The 19,403-nt window shown below is 42.9% G+C and overlaps 1 protein-coding gene across 2 annotated transcripts in view; it reads right to left on the bottom strand.

Annotated features, from left to right (window-relative positions):
- The window catches only part of LRRC40 (leucine rich repeat containing 40), a 33,916-nt gene extending 18,796 nt beyond the window's left edge, over positions 1 to 15,120 (bottom strand). The window contains exons 1-8 of one of the 2 annotated variants that reach the window (XM_030571834.1): positions 14,969 to 15,120; positions 12,467 to 12,648; positions 11,053 to 11,126; positions 9,035 to 9,164; positions 8,247 to 8,370; positions 6,985 to 7,127; positions 3,808 to 3,980; positions 3,364 to 3,454 (exon numbers count right to left, since the gene is read on the bottom strand). In XM_030571834.1, the coding sequence (XP_030427694.1) occupies positions 3,364 to 3,454; positions 3,808 to 3,980; positions 6,985 to 7,127; positions 8,247 to 8,370; positions 9,035 to 9,164; positions 11,053 to 11,126; positions 12,467 to 12,648; positions 14,969 to 15,119 (1,068 nt within the window). In that variant the 5' untranslated portion in view covers position 15,120. Of the gene's footprint in view, positions 1 to 3,363; positions 3,455 to 3,807; positions 3,981 to 6,984; positions 7,128 to 8,246; positions 8,371 to 9,034; positions 9,165 to 11,052; positions 11,127 to 12,466; positions 12,649 to 14,787; positions 14,902 to 14,968 lie in introns of those variants that run through there. The other variant, XM_030571835.1, reaches the window with a different exon arrangement.
- Positions 15,121 to 19,403: the final 4,283 nt, after the last annotated feature.

The following is a 19,403-nucleotide window of genomic DNA, read 5'->3' as shown; positions in this document are numbered from 1 at the left end:
GTTCTGCAGAGGAGCTGGAGGGAGACTGGGATTAGAAATTACAGGTCTGTCTCATCTTATGCTAGGTTACGTTCCGTGGTCAGCGCGTAAAGCAAAAACCGCATATAGTCAAAATTACACTGAGTGTAATGGCGAGCAGAATCGCCCGCACTACAGGAACAGTATTTAAATTGTTATTTTTCTCTTTTTTTTGTTTTTGCCAACAGCGTAAAGCTGAATTTGCACATGTTAAATCCGCATAAGATGTGACAGACCTGTAGTGGGGGGAATGAAGACATTTGGCAAGGAACTGGGCTATGAGGAGAGTACTAGGACTGGCAGGGCAAAAAGACTGGGAAAAGGACACAGAGATCAGAGACTGTGACAAGGAGCCAGGCAGGGTTGGGGTGGGAGACTGAGATGGAATGAAGAACCACCTAGTGTGAGAGACTGGGAACTGGGAACAGATGAGACAGTTCAAATAAGGAGCTAGGTGGAACTGGTTGGGTCAGAAGACAGAGGACAAGATGTTGGGCTGGGGTAGAAACAAGAAAAACTAGGAATGGAGTGGGGGAATTGGGACTCAAACAGGCAACTTGGGAGCGAGAGACTAGGACTGGCTAGGCACAGAGACTGAGGTGAGAAGCTTGAGGAGTGGAGACAAACTATGTAGGGAAGAAGAATGGGGCTGGGACAAGGAGCCAGGGATGGGGAAGAGACAGGACTGGGACAGGTTGGAAGAGACAGGGCAGAAGGATCTCCAACCACTAGAGAACACTCCCCTCTAGAACCTACAGAAGAATCCAAGTTTTCTGAGTCTCACCATTCCTCTGCTATGAGCTAATATATGTCAAGCCCACAGGCAAAGTGGGTCTGTCATCCTCTCTGAGGACAGCACTCCAGGTGGACACCTTACTTATTATCAATTACTCTGTTAGCTCAAGCGGCAGAGGTATGTGTGGAGAACCTAATGGTTCCAACCCTGCTGATGAAACGTGGGTTTCAGTATAATAGCAAATGATGGACTTTCTGATTTTTCAATTTGCTTTTTAAAAACATAGGAAATTACATAAAAAATACATCAAAAGAACATTATTAAGGATCCTAAGTTAAGCACCCAAAAGTTAGGAAGTGCCAGAATTAGTGTTGCCTGTGAAACCTTAATTTGCCACACTTATGACTGCACTATGATACAGTCTTTAGTTCCATGCTCACGTACTATTTTCCCCACAGGATCCATGCCCTATTTGTTGCAGAAACTGGAAGTATCGCAGAAGCTGAAGTACTACTTGTAGTACTGATGCATAAAGGTTTAGGCCCACTCATAACTAAAGGCCTGCCCCCTCAATTAAGGAGGATGAACCACTAAGCCCAGGCCACAGTTGATTTCTGGGGACAACAAATGACCTGTTTTTCCAAAGGTTAAAAAAAAAATAAAAAAAATCAGAGATCCAGAGAGGCACACCGAGCAGCAAATCCGACAGCCCCCACTGCTCCTCAAAGGAGTCCAGGGAGTCAGTGGACTCTGCTCAAAGGCATGACTGGAGAACGGAACGGAAATAGGCCCCACAGTCAAAGAGCATCCCCCGCATCCAGCTTCCTCCTCCTGGTATGATGGGTGTCCATATTGGTCAACACCAGGAGGCTGAAAAAGTGGTCCTGCAATTTTGTGAAGCCACAGATGGGGTGTGCAAAAATCAAGAGGTGAGGGGAGAAGCACAGCCAGAATCTCAGTAAGAGGTTTTGGAGGAGTTGGAAGAGGAGCTGTAACCTGACGCACCCCATGTAAACATGTGCCCTGAAAGATGCATAATGAACAAGGCCGAGAATTGCAGAAAGAAAATAGATGGTCTCGTGGTTACGGCAGATGAATGCTGTTCTGGGGAACTAGATTCTATGCCTGCCTCTGGCACAGAGCTTCTATATGATGCTAGGAAAGTAATTTAAACCAAACTTTTCATATGTGGTTACTGATTGTATGTTCAGAGCACAACTCCCATTGACTTCAGCTGCAGTTTTATGTGATTCAGCGCTTCCGTAAATCAGATCCCAGGATCTTAAATGAGGCACCAGTAAATGAGGAATACACAGAGTGCTATATAATGTTAAGTGCTCTGAAAAATCAGGTTCTAGCTGTCTCAAACTGGGCAGCCAAAATTAGCGGATACTTCTGACCTCAATTTCTCAGTCCTCCATCTGTAAAATGGGGATAATACCATACCCTCACTTCACAGGGGTATTGTAAACAATAATTCTGAAGCACTCAGATACTATAGTGATAAGACCCTGTGATGGGGTATTCAAACCCTGTGCCAGGAAGGAGGAATTAAGAACCAACCCTGGGCCTGGGAAACCCTACCCTGCCACACCTGCAAAGCATGTATGGCTTGGAGGAGGAGCTCAAAAGGAGAACAGACCAGCTCTGTAGGAGGTAAAGACAAAGGAGATAAAGTGACCTTCACATGCAGCTCCTAGGAAGCACTGCAGGTGATCCAGCTGCCTGAGCTTTCTGGCTGTGGTGACTTTGCCAAACCCAAAGAAAAAGGACATGCAGAAGGTCTGAGACTTTACTTTTGATTTCACTTTTTAAGTGACTATGCATTGGGAAAAGGGGACTAGTAGGAAGTGATCCAGGGAAGCAGCAGCATAGTATTTTGGGTGCATAATATAGCTGCCTACTATTGCACCTGGAATTGGAACCCTAGGAGAGGGCAGGTGCCTGTTCTTCATATGGGGGAATCTGGACAAGAAAAGACCTTGAAGTCAAAGAAGAGTCACGATCCTGAGACCCCGACCAGGTGAATTCTGGAGCACTTCACCTGACCATAGGTCTGTCTATTGCTGGACTCTTTATATATCCGAAAAAGGGCAGACATAAATATGTGACCTGGAGAGAGGGTTGAGTCACAAGAGGGGGCAGACCATTACAGGGCTGGAGCAGTAATCTGCAGGGCATACCCAGAAAGAGGAGAGCCTGCTATACCTGCACCCGGCCACAAGGAGTCAATTTCTTCACAGTGACACAGAAAATTAATCCACGAGGAAATTAATAATTCTGTATTCAGAGCAGGGTTTGAATAGTATGCAGGCCACACACTGAAGAATGAGGAGAAAGAACTATTGAATAGCTGCTCATTAATTTATCATCTTCCTGCCTGTGCACTGAATAAGGTAGAGGTTCTGTGGAAAAAGACAGGATATAATAATGTAACTAAAGACTATCATAATGCATACATATGGCAGGAGACAACATGTATTAAGGTTACACAATCAACCTTAATTCTGGCATTACCTAACTTTTGAGAGCTTGCCTTTGTAATTTTAATAAACTCCTTTAACATAGTTTGATATATCAAGCTGTATTGGGTTCCTAAGTGTACTTACCTGTAACATGTCTCTTCGAATAGTTCTCAAAGGATTTCCCTCTAATGCCAGGAGTTTCAACTGAGGAAGATTCCCCAGAGCACAAGGCAAGCTGCAAATAGACGTAGCTCATTTCAGAGAGTGACTTCAACAAAACTAGAATATGATTAGCACCAGTCAGTCAGATCACCTACTATTCTGAATCTTAGATACACAAGGATATCACATGTAAGAAAGAAGATGTAGTGGAATCAGGACCACAAAAGATAAAGTGAATCAGAAGAACCACCTCAGGGTTCAATTTTATTTTATAACCGAATAATTTAGTTGTTTTACAAAAATACTGCAGCACAATGTAAGTTTATAATGACAGAATTATTAGAATAATAATTCACTGTATCAAACAATGAAGATTGATTTCATTAGTTATGCCTCACCACAGATTCATGTGATTTTTAATCTTACCTACTGATATCATTGTTGGTTAAGTCAAGTCGCTCCAACCCCTGAAGCAGAGTAATTTCATCAGGCAGTGATTTTAGCTTGTTATCTCTAAGCTCTAACACGCAGAGAGAATTCAGATGTTTAAGATGCTCTGCACTTAACACTTCAATCTGATTTTCACCAACATGTAACTCCTATTGAAGCAGAGAGCATCAAAATTATATTTCTGTGGCAAAATGTCATTTACTCATCTCAATTCTGACACTGCACCTCCATTTTAGGGTGTCCAACTTGATAAAGTGAAGGAGGTAATGTTCATAATTACAAGTCACTTCTGAAAATCTTGGCCTTAAAAACCTAACTGCAGGAACCCACATTTGAAAATGTTAGCCTTAAATCTTTTTTGTCCTTAAAGCTCTTTTGCTTATCCCATTTCTGAAGGGTTTGTTATTGAAAAATAACGCTATCATTGTTATAGATACACAAATAATTCATTTACAATAAAATTAGAACATGGCCTTACTAAATTACTAACGAGGAGAATTTCTTTTCATTTCCTTCATAGCCCTTTTGTATATTTTTCTCATATTATAAAAAACTATTGTCACCTACCAAAGACACTTATACTGATGACTAATATTAAAAAGTTATGGGGCTAGCTGTAAATAAAGCAGATATGCTCTCAAAGCATACATGTCTCAAAGCATGAGAGGAAGAGAAGAAGTATGTAGAAAAGAAAGGGGGTAGGTTCCCTTGTATGCTCCCCACTTACATACAGAAGACAAAACAATAAGCATTCTGTAGTCTGTCACTCAGCTAATATGCAAGATCCTGCATTATCAAGTATTAAGAATTCTGGTCACAAACGAACATTTGGGTATAGGGTTTGTATGTACAGAAAAAGACTGTACATCTTCCTTGCAACAAAAAGCTAGGAATAACTTCCTTTTCAGTAAATCTGGATCTTCAGACATCACAGCATATTGATCCAGATAGGTTTTGCTATAGGTTTACACTATACGACTGTGTATATCTATATGACTCACAAACTGCAACAAAAGCAGGCCTTGCAGATGTCAATGGGATTTATTTTAGGTTTTGCCTTCTGCACTCAAGATGCAGTTCTCAAATCACAAAACAAATGTGAATAGAATTTTCAGTCTATACATGGAGAGATGTGCTTCTCATATAAGCTTTCAGAATATTCTTACCCAAGACAGGTCTATCTTCCTGTTAGGTATAGATCAGATGGACATCCCATTATTTTACAAAATGCTTGGAAGAAAGAAGCATTTCTAGAGACTAGTATAAATTACACTGGTCTACAATTTTTGAGAAGTCATCTGCTTCAGAGATAAAATGTGATATTTATTATGTATTTTGATGTGCTGAATTCAAATATGACAATTAAAACAACTGATTGGCTACTGTTTCTAAGATAGTTAAGTTTTTACATTTTATGTCTATGTATATTGTGTAGATAGTAGAGTTTTAATCATAAATTGTAAACCTAGGTCTTTTCATGTGTTTATGGTTGCTTTACATGATAATATTTCACCTGTCCTGTTTATGTAACACTTTAAAAATCAGCAGAAGGGTTATATAAATACAATTTATTATGAAACAAAAGGCAAAAAACTATTATGTACATAGTTTAGCCCTATTCAGTGTCTACTCGGCGTTTCTTGGCTTGTCTCTTGTATTCATTCAATGGAGCATCTCTTGTCACTGTCCAGCAATAGTCTGCAAGCATTGATGGGCTCCATTTGCCCTGATAGCCCGCCAGGAGATTCCACTGCTGTAGTCTGGAGCCCAACAGCTCTGCCTTACTCTTGGGTAGTTCCAAATCCCTGACAAGGTCATTCAGTTCACCTTGTGTTGAGGTGTGGTTCAGAGGAGGAGGATGGGAGAAAATGTGGGTCCTGTGACATCGATGGTTCAGGACCAGAAGTTTCATCCTCTTCCTCGTCTGACTCAAGTGAGAATGATTCTGGTGCATCAGGAACCGGCAGTCCTTCTCCGTGGGGTACTGGGCTTATAGCTGATGGAATGTTTGGATAATGCACAGTCCACTTTTTCTTCTTTGACACACCTTTCCCAACTGGAGGCACCATGCAGAAGTAACAATTCTTGGTATGATCTGTTGGCTCTCTCCAAATCATTGGCACTGCAAAAGGCATAGATTTCCTTTTCCTGTTCAACCACTGGCAGAGATTTGTTGCACAAGCATTGCTGCATATGTGTGGGGCCCACCTCTTGTCCTGATCTCCAATTTTGCAGCCAAAAGAAAGGGGATAGGCTTTCTTAACCATAGTGGTTATACTGCGCTTTTGTGATCCAAAAGTCACTTCACCACAAACATAGCAGAAGTTATCTGCACTGTTCACACAAGTACGAGGCATCTCTGCTCACTTTGGCTAAACAGAAATGTGTCCCTTTGCAAAAATCAAACACTGACAAATAAGAGAGCATGACACTATGATTTCTAGAGCTGATATAGGGCAATTTGTTCAGCATAGTGATGTAAGCTTCCTTATGATTGCATCATCCATGACTTCTAGGAATAACATGATGCAATTCATATCATGTATGATGCAATACCAGCTTCAGATTGCATCATTTTGCCTAAAAAGCAAGTACTGTCCAAACCCAGCCATAGATTTATTCATAGATAAAGTCAAAGATGTATTTTAGTCATTTCTGGTTTGAATTGAGATCCTTTCCCTTTATAACTCACTTACCCTCCGCCATTCCCAAGTCAAGGGTCGTATATACTGACCCAATTGCATATCTTGAAAACTAGAGCCAATCAACAATTTTAAGCATCATTTTCGTTCTTAGTGACCCAGAATTAGTAAAGTTGGACTACATTTATTTCAGAAGCATTTTGGCTGTAGAGGAGTGTTATATATCTACTGTATATTATTACATTCCATTTTTTCAGTCACTCCTTAATCCACATTTTTATTTTCCCAAATGTCAAGATAGTTGTAGATTTGTCTTCCAGTTTAAGTTTAACTGTTACTTGCAACTGTTATTACTGTGCACACTGATAAACTATAATGCTAGGCACAGAATTGTTAAGATAATGTTTAAAGTAATTTGTGATAATTTACATGTTCACAACAGCAAAGCAAGGTTAAGAAAAAAAATTTACTCTGAACACATTTAGATTACAAAAGCTGTAACAAAACTTACCTTCAGTAACTTGCATGATGGAAATTCTGGTAAATACTGTAATTTATTTTTTCGTAGATAAAGTTGTTCTAAAGATGCCATGCTGGCCAATTCGGAAGGTATGGTTTCCAACTGGTTTTTAGTACAATCCAGTTGTTTTAAGCCTAGAGAAATAATTTCAGTGGTGAAAAACTGAAATATCAAAAATTCTAAAACTTTTACTAGAGACGCAGATGGTACACAGAAATATGCTTTTCTAAAATAAGCTTTGTGTGGCAGCTGTCAATTTCAGAAATACCTACTACACCTTCAGTGTTTGCAAAAGCTTTCTGTTTAGCTAATTATAAACAGACTTCAAAGATTTTCAGAGTACTCTATCCACATTAAATATTAAGTATTCAATGACAGTGCAGAGGGTTGGCCACATAGCAGGCCTTGTTTGGGGGTGGTATGGAGGGATCACAAGCTGGTCTACACACACTTCAACTATGTCCGTTTAGAAACTTAGGGTATGTCTTCACTACCGGCTGGATCGGCAGGCAGCAATCGATCCAGCAGGAATCAATTTATCGCGTCTAGTCTAGGCCTCTCCCATCAACTCCTGCACTCCAACTCGGCAAGAGGCACAGGCAGAGTCGACGGGGGAGTGGCAGTTGTCGACTCACCACGATGAAGACGCCATGGTAACTCAATCTAAGTACGTAGACTTCAGCTACGGTATTCACGTAGCTGAAATTGCGTAACTAAGATTGATTCCCTCCAGTGTAGACCAAGCCTAACAGTCTACCATCAGTACACAATCTGTTCCTCTTTATCTGCAACAGCAATTACGGCCCATATTTAGCTTAAATGGCTATTAAGCCTGATGATTTAAGGTGATTCAAAGATTAAGACTGAACTTTTACAAATAATCCATTTATACTTTCTCCAGTTCTAATTCCACCACCTGCTTTATGCGCTTGGTTTTCCGTACAGCATATGCCATAAGGAAAAGGCTCATCTGTTATATAATCTTAACCAGAACACTAGCCTCTAAGCAGGACAAGGTTTATCTTTGCTCTTCTTTGATTACGCCTCACATTCTATCAAGAAATGACAGCTATCAGAAACCTGAAGTTTGATATCCAGGAGAACCCACGAGCTATGACTTATTTCAACCATTTACAATACCTCACATTATACCTATTTATTCAGCTGCAATAAAAATGCAAGCAACATCTTTCAAGATAAGAGACTATAAACTTATTGTAAGACATTTAAAATGCTGTGGGAAACTCGTTTACTTTTCATTGCGCTGATCTCTGCTGGCAGGTTCTTCAGTTGGTTATGGGCCAAACTGAGCCGCACCAAACTGGTTAGGGAAGCAAAACTGGATGGAATGGTTTCAAGTTGGTTGTTGGAAAGATCCTGGGTGGGGGAAAAAAAATAATAATTGAGACATGGTAGACAAAATGGCTTTGAAGAGTGTTTAGCCTATGTGCAAAGTTAATCACTGAGAGAGAACATCAAATGTAGTTGGGTAACATGTTTGGGAGTTTCCCTCGTTTACGGACAAGAGCAGAAGACATGGCTTTCCAGCAGTGGTGAGAGTAGTGTCAACTACGGTAGTTTTTCTATCCCATGCTTCAAACATTCTTACATTTTGTTGGCTTTTCTTTAACCACTGCTATGTACTGATAGATTATTTCATTGAACTGTCCATGATGACAACCAAGGGTGGGCTATTCACAAGTGCCTAAGTGACTTAGGAGCCCTGGTCCCTTTGATTTTTTGCTATACATTTGAAAGACTTTGGAAAGGGTTTAATATTAACTTCAAGATAATAAACTATTGTCTTTAGCTAAGTGTGATGCTGCAAAAAGCTCTAATATTTGGCAAACTAAAGAACATGGTTTCAATCAGACAGTGTCACATCCAGTGGTACCCAGCCATCATTAGAATATTTTAAAATACTTATGAAGTGGGTGTAGGTGGTAGCCATGGCAAAGACAGGCTTTTTGAACTGTTAATAGCAAAGTACAGATAAACCAGCTAACCAAGAAAAAAAATCTATAGAAAAGATGCAACTTACTAACTCTTCTAAACTGATAAGCTGTCCAAACCCATCTGGTAAATGACTCAACTCATTGTGTTGGAGAAGCAGGCTCTTCAAGTGTCTCAATTGTGTCAGCTCTTCTGGAATATTTTTCAGCTTGTTGTGACTAGTAATAAAATAATAAATGTGAAGGGATACATCAGTATGAACCTGTTCTAAACTCAACTGTTTGTGAAATATTTCTGTTTCACACAGCACTGTGCAAGACAGGGTTAAGGTAGTAGAGCAAATGTAAATGGATATAAATATTAAGCAGATTTTGAATGGTTAGTTTTCTAGGTTGTCCTCCCCTATGTTTATTTGCTCAAGACAACTTTAAACCACCATCTGAAGTTACACTTCATCTGAATCTTGCCTACTTGCTATTCTACCAGACAGCATCTTAAAGAAAATTGTACCTATATTTTTCAGTCCACAAGTCTGAAGGTTCATATGGTAAGAACCACTTTTCAACACGAATAAGCTTTTAAAGTTTCATTGTCAAACACGTTCCTTATGAAGAGTACTTTTTATCCTTTAAACTGAAGCTGTTAGACTGAGCGCACGTTCCTTTGAAGAATTAATAGATGAAAACCTAAAAACTACCACATGACTGAGGGAAGGCCTTCCCTGATCATATCAAAACCCAAATATTGAGGTTTTCAGTGTTGTAAATATGTTCATGAAGTACAAAAACAAATTCTCTCAATACAGAGACAAAAAAAAGAGCATAAAGGCTTGTGGAGGTGCCTTGCAAATCCAGGATCTGAGCCAAAGCTCACTGAAGTCAATGGACAAACTTCAGTTCACTTCAGTGTGCTTCAGATCAAGCGCCTAATCACCAGAAAGCAATGCACCTTGCTATATATAGTAACTTGGGCCGAGACTTTCAGAAGTAATGAAGAAATTTAATCCCCAACTCTCGTTGGCTTTTAATGAGTTAAGAGAATTAGGTGCGTAGCTCCCTTTGCACTTTTGAAAAATTCCATCCTTAGTGCCCAGAATCTTCAACATCCTTATTTGTCATGTGACAGGAGTAATAACATATAGTGTACATTTTATGACATCAAAAATATTTAAATGTAGAGACAACATATGTTTTCTGTGAGCAGTGACATCTCCAAGACTCAGACTCCCACTCTTTCACCGAGTGTGTTTAAATACAAATAATGTTGGCCTTCTTCATGAAAGAAGTTCTGTCCGTTTGTTTTTGGGGTTGCCTTGGCAGAATTCTATTCACTAATTAGTCCCAGAAGATATTGGGGGGAGGGAGAACCCCCACCCACAGACCTCAACAGGCAAATGGAAGGTCATTACATTCTTCTATTATCAGTCAATCAAATCAGTAGATTCTGTATCTGAGCTAGTAAATTTTCACAACAATTTTACATGACTCATGTGAGCATGCTCAGATGGCTGTTTTCTCCAAGCATCCTTACACGTGTCAAGTGTCAGCAATGGGGATCACATTCCAGATAAAAATATGACTTAGTCACAACACTTCTAAAAACTGAAACTTGAGAGATCCAGGGTCTTGGGTCTGAGATGTACACTACACAAGTAAGGATTAATGTCACTGGGCTAAAAACTCTGAAAATTAGCCAGAAGAACTGTGTATAGAAAAACCAATGAACACGATCATTGACCAATAACAGTTTAAAAAGGTGACAACTCAAGACCTCAATCCTGCAAGTAGAACCATGCAAGTAGATCCCAATACCTGTGCAATTTGTCTGCCTAGGCATAGCAGTTTATCTGCATGATTCTCTTTGCACCATCAAGGACCAATATGGGACTTTGTCATTTTATGAATTTTACACTAAAATATCAAATTGAAAGCCTGACTACACTCACAAAGTTCTTCCCTCAGTGCTACAAATATATTTAATAACACTGAACACAATGCTGGTTTAGAGAGCCTGTCTTAAATTACAGGGAGACAATTTTGGAAGATTTTAATTTTCTCAGCCACTCGACACATATTTACTGTATTCAGATTTGTAAAACATATTTACCTGACATTGAGCTTCTGAAGATTTTCCAAAAATCCTATAGCAGAAGGAATAGATGTCAGCTGATTATCATGTACCTAGAAACAAAAAGGTTTTAGAACTTTAACTGCTTGTCAATACCCTTTTTTTTTTTTTTTTTAACTATAGCCAAGAAACAAACTATGCTACATGCATACAAAAGAAAATTTTGTACAAAGGCTTTGACAAGTGCCAATTGTCAGGATAATTTAATTACTAATAGAACACTACAAAGTTACCTGTCTGACAAAAGCTTCACTCAGTTGACAGGAAAAGCTGTGAGAAGCAGAGGTGAGAGAAACTAAAAAGGCTGGGGGAGAGTGAAAAAAAACAGCCTCCTTCCAGTGGGGTGCAGGGGAGGCCCTCCCTCCCACTGGAGGACAGGAGAACACTGGTGAGGTACTCCCTTCTCTTCATGTGCCACTGTGAATATTGTGAGGTACTCCCTTCTCTTCATGTGTCATTATATAATGCCTGCATCTGTAACTTTCACTCCATGCATCTGAAGAAGTGAGGTTTTTTTACCCACGAAAGCTTACGCCCAAATAAATCTGTTAGTCTTTAAGGTGCCACCAGACTCCTTGTTGTTTTTGTGGATACAGACTAAGACGGCTACCCCTAGATACTTGACTCCAAATTCTGAGTACATCAATTCCTTAATTTTTCACTCCTTCAGGGATCCTTCAAGAACCCTATCTAAATGCCCTTATTCGCTAGCTACCATCCAGAAAAAGGCATTGCCAGGGTAACCTTTCCTCCAGGAAAGAAGAAACAACTTTCCCCAAAACCAACCAGTACCACTGTTTTAGCTTGTTGAGGGCATCAGAGCATGCTTTCATGCCGACAGGATCCGAGCACATTGCCTCTGCAGCACTCCAGGTGCCAGAACACAAGATATTACAGTGCTATTGCAGTGCTTTTGTGATTGCTAATATACTAGAAACTTGAGGTACTGAGATACAACTATGATAGTGGCTAAATAAATACCTAGAGAGTTTGTGGGGAAGGAGTGTAGACTCAAAATTCTGTTTTGGGTCCTGAAGATCCCCCAGGTGCATTTTCTCCTCAAAGACACCATCTAGACAAATCTCTATCGAGGAGGACTGGACTTTGGTCCTCACAGGCAAGTTATTATAATAATTGTCCATTATGGAGTATCCGGGACCTTCCTATGAAAAATTTGGTTCTGGCCACTGTCAAAAACACGATACTAGATTAGATGCACCATTAATCTGATATAACAATTCCTACATTTCCCTACAAACACATCAATACCACTTTAATACATCCAGCATTTAATACAAGAGAGGGGAACTTGAGACCTCTGTGAGGAAATCTAGTCCTTCCCCTACCCTTCCAGAATGCAAGCACAATCTGATAACAGGTGTTCTTTACTTACATCCAGTACAGTGAGAGCAGGCAAAAGTCTGACATCCTCAGAAAGACACTGCAGTTTGTTTGAGGCTAAGATGAGTTTGGTCAGATCTGTTTGCTCCCACCAACGATCAGTAGCACCAAAAGACAGATTTTGATGGGCTTCCTCCGGAATATCCAAATTTATTCGCCACACATTCGCAGGTACTACACACATACAAAAGTGGCATATTTGTACAATAAACGTCTCCAATATTTAACCTTAAACTTTTACTGTCACTGTGATTATCCAAAAATGTTTAATAACTTTATTCTTCATGGAACTGCTTGGACTATTTGTCCAAATGAAATGGACAAAAATGTGACTACTTTCACTAGTATTTCCCCCCTATTTTCTGATCAGCTCTCATTTTTAACAAAAGTACTTATGTAATCATAAATTGTAGTTAAACCAGATGAATTGGCAGAGCATCATGGAGAGTGTGGGGAGGATGGTGTCAGATCCTCATAACTGAAAGGGCTTAAAAAAGGCATTTACATTTCTGGGAATCTACAGAATCCCCAGATGCTCCTGAACAGACAGTTGCCACTGCTTATCTAAAGCAGTGGTCTCTGAAGTGGGGTACGCAAGAGGATCTTTCAGGGCGCGCGGCAGGAGGAGCGCCACTGGAGCAGCACCACTTCAACAGTCCAAGCACTTTTTTTTTTTTTTTTTTTTTGCTTGTGGCAGCAAAAATAGTAAAGCCGGCCCTGCGGCGCAGCAGGGGGTGCATGCTCAAAAACTTTTTACTGACGGGGGTGCGAGATCAAAAAAGTTTGGAGACCACTAGTCTAATAGACCCTTTTTAATAATCTGTGCTTGGCTGCAACAGCCACATCCTTTTCTTTTGGCTCTGGACCTATGCCTTTGTAACATCAAGAGCTGAGTTCAGTATTATAATGTGCTATAACTCAGGACTGTCTAGAAGCTTCAGCTAGAGCAGAATCCATCAGCTCGCTTATTGCCAGGGTTAGCCTTACGCAAAGAGAGCACATTACACCTAGGACCTACCTGCCAATGGCATTCCCAAGCCCTATGTGGCTGGGATCCTAGCTATCAGAGAGAATCCTTTCTGCAAAAGTCGCCTACCAGTTCGGATCTACGAGCCTTCGGGTATGTCTACATCTACAATTTTGCAGCGCTGGTTGTTACAGCTGTATTAGTACAGCTGTATAGGGCCAGCGCTGCAGAGTGGCCACACTTACAGCAACCAGCGCTGCAAGTGGTGTTAGATGTGGCCACACTGCAGCGCTGTTGGGCGGCTTCAAGGGGGGTTCGGGGAACGCGAGAGCAAACCGGGGAAGGAGACCTGCTTCCCCGTGGTTTGCTCTCGCGTTCCCCGAACCCCCGAGCAAGCAGGTCTCCTTCCCCACGGTTTGCTCTCGCGTTCCCCGAACCCCCCTGCAAACCGCGGGGAAGGAGACCTGCTTGCTCGGGGGTTCGGGGAACGCGAGAGCAAACCGGGGAAGGAGACCTGCTTGCACGGGGGTTCAGGGAACGCGAGAGCAAACCGCGGGGAAGCAGGTCTCCTTCCCCGGTTTGCTCTCGCGTTCCCCGAACCCCCGAGCAAGCAGGTCTCCTTCCCCGCAGTTTGCAGGGGGGTTCAGGGAACGCGAGAGTAAACTGGGGAAGGAGACCTGCTTGCACGGGGGTTTGGGGAACGCGAGAGCAAACCGGGGAAGGAGACCTACTTGCACGGGGGTTCGGGGAACGCGAGAGCAAACCGGGGAAGGAGACCTGCTTCCCCGCGGTTTGCTCTCGCGTTCCCCGAACCCCCCCTGCAAACCGCGGGGAAGGAGACCCGCTTGGGGGGTGGATTCGGAGAACACCAGAGCAAACCGCGGGGAAGGAGACCTGCTTGATTACCAGAGAGGCTTCCTCAGGTATGCTGGGATACCTGCTTATTCCCCGGAGGTCAAGAAAAGCGCTGGTAAGTGTCTACACTTGATTACCAGCGCTGGATCCTCTACACCCGAGACAAAACGGGAGTACGGCCAGCGCTGCAAACAGGGAGTTGCAGCGCTGGTGATGCCCTGCAGATGTGTACAGCTCCTAAGTTGCAGCGCTGTAACTCCCTCACCAGCGCTGCAACTTTGTGATGTAGACAAGCCCTTAACAACAACGGGAGCCCCTTTTAACATACAAGCCCAGGCCCCTACCCTGGCCGATAAAACAAAGATGTAGCATCACATCTTCACAGCGCTGCATTGACAGTGTCCTCCCTGAGTCCCCGGGTTATTCAGATCCCGCAAGGGGGCCAGCCTGGCACCCCCCTTACCCGCACGGCCCTAACGTGAAGCACTCGCCTTGGGCCCCTTCCCTGGGCGGCGGGGTGGCAGCATGTCTGCCCCTGGGGGAAGGGCAGGGCCTGGCCTCAGCGCACGAGGGAGGCGCCGGTCTCCTTCCTGCCTTCGGCCGAGCCCGGGCCCCTCACGCCTGCCGGGGAGCCCCACACACCGGGTCGGGGCAGGGGCCCCAGGCTCTCACCCTCACTCAGGTCGCGGCCTGCCAGGTTTAACTGGCCGTTCTTCCGGGCCGCTCTGATCAGCCCCTGCGGCACCGCCGGCCCCGGCTCCCCCGCGTCCCGCCTGAAGCCGGCGCGAGGATCTCCCGCTCTCCCTCGGCGCGCCGCCGCCATGGCCCCACGGAGCGCCGCGCGCAGCTCCCCCAGCCTCCCCGCCACCGCGTCAGCCCGCCCCCAAGCCAGGGAGGCGGGCGGAGCCAGCCACGGCCTCCGCCTTCAGCGCCGGCGAAGGTCACCGCCTGCTTCCGAGATGCCTCTGCCGCAGCTCCACCCCCAACGTGGGCCTCTCTGCCCGAGTGACCCTCTCCACCGCCTCCGTAAGTGAGGCGGGGAAATCTGCCCCCATCCCCCCTCACTGGCTACAATTTACTCGCCCCCAGACTTCTCCTTGTGTCTGGGGTGGTGACCTAGCAGTGCCAAGCGCGACGCACGGGTCAGTGACCAGAGCCATCCGCAGTTTGTTAGCATTAACCCCACACTTTAAAACCTAGTTCACTCAAACTTCTGACAAACACCGGGGAGAAAAGCTTTGTGAAAGATTCACCTCATTTCAAATATAGGTCTAAGAGCGCTCCTGCTCCCTCCAGAGAAACTCTGTTTTTCTCAGGAGACCCCATGGATACGAGGAGAGCTAACATTCATATTATGTTAGGCCAGGCAAGTGAAGTCCGATTGCGGTAGGACATGATATGTAATCAGACCATTTAAAACTTTGCTCATTAATTATTTTGTAAACTATTTAACAAATACTTTGGAGAAAAACTCTTTGTTGAACATTCAGCATGTCTGCATCTTCAACTTAAGATGGAGAAAGACCCCAATCCCCTCAGTTATCTGAAGTCCTCAAATGAAAACGGGAGATTTGCCATTCCTGAAATTTTTAAGAAAAAGCAAGCAGAAAAAAAAAACTGTTTCAAAACTTCTTTATATACCATAAACAAACGCAAAGGGCACTAAAACAAGGGTTGTTTTCTTTTACAGGTCACATTTAATGTGGTCAGTGTGTGGAATTGTCTTGTTTTAAAATAATATACACTGATCATTTTGCTATCAAACATATTTGGGGGAGATTAATGGTGGACAACTCTCCCACACCAAGACAATACAATTGTGATGGGAAGGCTGTTCTCCCCCCAGCTACATCCCTTCTAACTCTTGATGTTTCTCTACAGACACTCATCCTCTATTCATTTTCATCTCCTCCCACACCTGCTTCCCGAAGACATCTGTCCTGAGCACACATGCTGTATTTCCCATTTCTCAAACAAACTCCAATCCTCACTGAGACCCCTCCCCCCCATGCACACTCTTCTCCCCCTGAGACACAATGGCCTGTTTCATGAAATCCCACCCCCTTTTCTTCTTCCTCCCCTCTTCCTCCCTGATGAAGCAAAGAAATATCCTATGCCTAGTTTCCAATCCCATTTCCTCAAAGAGGAAAGATGGATGTTTCTTATAGCACAGTCTTCCTCTCATTCTAGGTCCTCTGAAAAAATGAAAAGAGATAGGCTCCCCCACTGCCCCCATCCTTTTCTCCACCCACAAACTGGAATTCCATAACTGATTCTACTGTACTGAAGAAGTGACCTAAGAAGGTATTAATTATTATTATACATATTATTCAACTACCCAAACATCTGTTTGGAAAATAATACAGCAGAGTACAGATTATCAAAAGTTACTGGAATATATTGGAGACTTTTTTTATTTCAGAAGTTGGAGAAAGCTACTAAGGGAGAGGCTTTCTAGAAGGTGGGTGCATAACTGGTTGGAAAATCATTTACAGCAAGTAGCTATTAGTGGTTCACAGTCATGCTGGAAGGGCATAACGAGTGGGATCCCGCAGGAATCAGTTCTGGATTTGGTTCTGTTCAATATCTTCATCAATGATTTAGATAACAGCATAGAGCAGGGGTAGGCAACCAATGGCACAGATGCCGAAGGTGGCACGCAAGCTGGTTTTTAATGGCACTCACAGTACCCCAGGTTCTGCCCACCACTCCAGCGGGCTCTGCATTTTAGTTTAATTTTACATGAAGCTTCTTAATAATTTTTAAAACCTTATTTCCTTTACATACAACAATAGTTCAGTTATATATTATAGACTTATAGAAAGAGACCTTCTAAAAACATTAAAATGTATTACTGGCATGCAACACCTTAAATTAGAATGAATAAATGAAGACTTGGCACACCACTTCTGAAAGGTTGCTGACCCCTGACATAGAGAGTACACTTATAAAGTTTGCGGACTATACGAAGTTGCAAGGGGTTGCAAGTGCTTTGGAGGATAGGATTAAAATTCAAAATGATCTAGACAAACTGGAGAAATGGTTTGAAATAAATAGGATGAAATTCAATAAGGACAAATGCAAAGTACTCCACTTAGGAAGGAACAATCAGTTGCACACACACAAAATGGAAAATGACTGTCTAGGAAGGAGTACTGTGGAAAGGGATCGGGGGGTCACAGTGGATCACAAGCTAAATATGAGTAAACAGTGTAACACTGTTGCAAAAAAAGAAAACATCATTCTGGGATGTATTAGCAGGAGTGCTGTAATCAAGAAATGAGAAGTAATTCTTCCACTCCACTCTGTGCTGATTAGGCCTCAACTGAAGAATTTTTGTCCAGTTTTGGGCACATTTCAGGTAAAATGTGAACAAATTGCAGAAAGTCCGGAGAAGAGCAACAAAAATGATTACAGGTCTAGAAAACATGACCTATGCAGGAAGATTGAAAAAAAAATGGATTTGTTTAATCTGAAAAAGAGAAGACTCAGAGGGGACATGGTAACAGTTTTCAAATACATAAAAGGTTGTTACAAGGAGACGGAAGAAAAATTATTCTCCTTAACCCCTGAGAATAGGAAAAGAAGCATGGGGCTTAAATTGCAGAAAAGGTGGCTTAGGTTGGATGTTAAGAAAAACTTCCTGTTGGGGTGGTTAAGCACTGGAATAAATTGCCCAGGGAGGTTCTGGAATTGCCATAATTGGAGATTTTTAAGAACACGTTAGACAAACATCTGTTAGGGATGGTCTAGATCAAGGTTCTCAACCTCTTTCTTGCTGAAGCCCCCCTCAACATGCTATAAAAATGCCATGGCCCAGTGGGAAAGGAGGGGAGGGAACTCGGGGCTCTGGGGACGGGAGTGACACCCTTGGGCATAGGCATAGTTTTACTTCTACTTTGGGGGGCAAGAGCTGGCAGGGCTCAAGCCACCTCAGAATAGTGGGGTCCAGGGAGGATGTACTACTTCCACCCCCTGACTCACTCAGGAGGCCACCTAACCTGTCTGGGCTGTGGAGGGACGCAATAAAAATATACATATAACTCAAAGGGGGGAGTCAGTAAAAAAATTTGAAAACTGCTCAGGGTGCAGGGAGTGTAGGCGGGTAGCTAGGGGCTGTGTGAAGTGAGATGAGTAGCTCAGGGTGCAGGCAGGGGATAGCTAAGGGCTGTGTGCATGCAGGGTGCAGCTCAGGGTGCAGAGGGGGGGTAGTTAAGAGCTATGTGCAGGCAGGCAGTAGCTAGGGGCTGTGTACAGGCTGGGAGGGGCTCCCAGTGTGGCTTCCAGCTTCGGGCAGGGGGGGAAGCCGGGGGTCCTGGCTTGGGTGGGGGAGGGAGGTTTGCCGGCTTCAGTTCCGTGCCATTCCCGGCTTGAGGGGGGAAGCGCGGCGCCAGCTTCAGCACTGGGTTTCAGCTGCAGGATACGCAGCCTCCCGAAAGGGCTCACAGACCCTCGGTTGAGAACCACTGGTCTAGATAATACTTAGTCCTGCCATGAGTGCAGGGGACTGGATTAGATACCTCTTGAGGTCCCCTTCCAGTCCTATGATTCTATGATAAAATGTCAGACATAGACCAGGGCCCCTGTGCTAGGCATTGTACAAATCTCATTCTCCCCAATCCTCTTTCCCCCGACAGCCTGTGCTTTTCATGTCTTGCTCATGTTTCCTTCTGCTGCCAGATCTATTTTCAATAAAAGAGACCATGTAAATCTTTGAAAATAACATTTTGAAGAGAACAAGGCAAGACAAACAATAAAGTACTTTATTTTAGGCTTATCCTTAGAATACAATTTCTCCTCATTTCCCTTTGTTTATTAATTTCTTTTAAAATGGACTTTTGTTTAGTAGGTGAAAGAGTACTGAAAATATTGGTGTTGTATGTAAAGTTCTAGTCCCAGGCATAATAATGCTTCTCCCTTTCCTATCCCATCACAAAAAAAAGACAAGAAAACAACTCAATCCATTTTGCTATCAATATTAAAAAGAATTTTCTTCAGGCAAGCAAAATATAAGCCGCCTTCGACAGATTTCCTTTAAAAATTATGTATACAAAACTAAATCTCCTTCCTATGCTATTAGTAACTCCTAGATTGCTAAAACTGAAAG

Source organism: Gopherus evgoodei, chromosome 8 (assembly GCF_007399415.2).
Source record: "Gopherus evgoodei ecotype Sinaloan lineage chromosome 8, rGopEvg1_v1.p, whole genome shotgun sequence".
NCBI classification, from domain to species: Eukaryota; Metazoa; Chordata; order Testudines; family Testudinidae; genus Gopherus; species Gopherus evgoodei.
The sequence above is the reverse complement of the archived record's forward strand: the minus strand, read 5'-3'. Positions and strand labels throughout refer to the sequence as shown.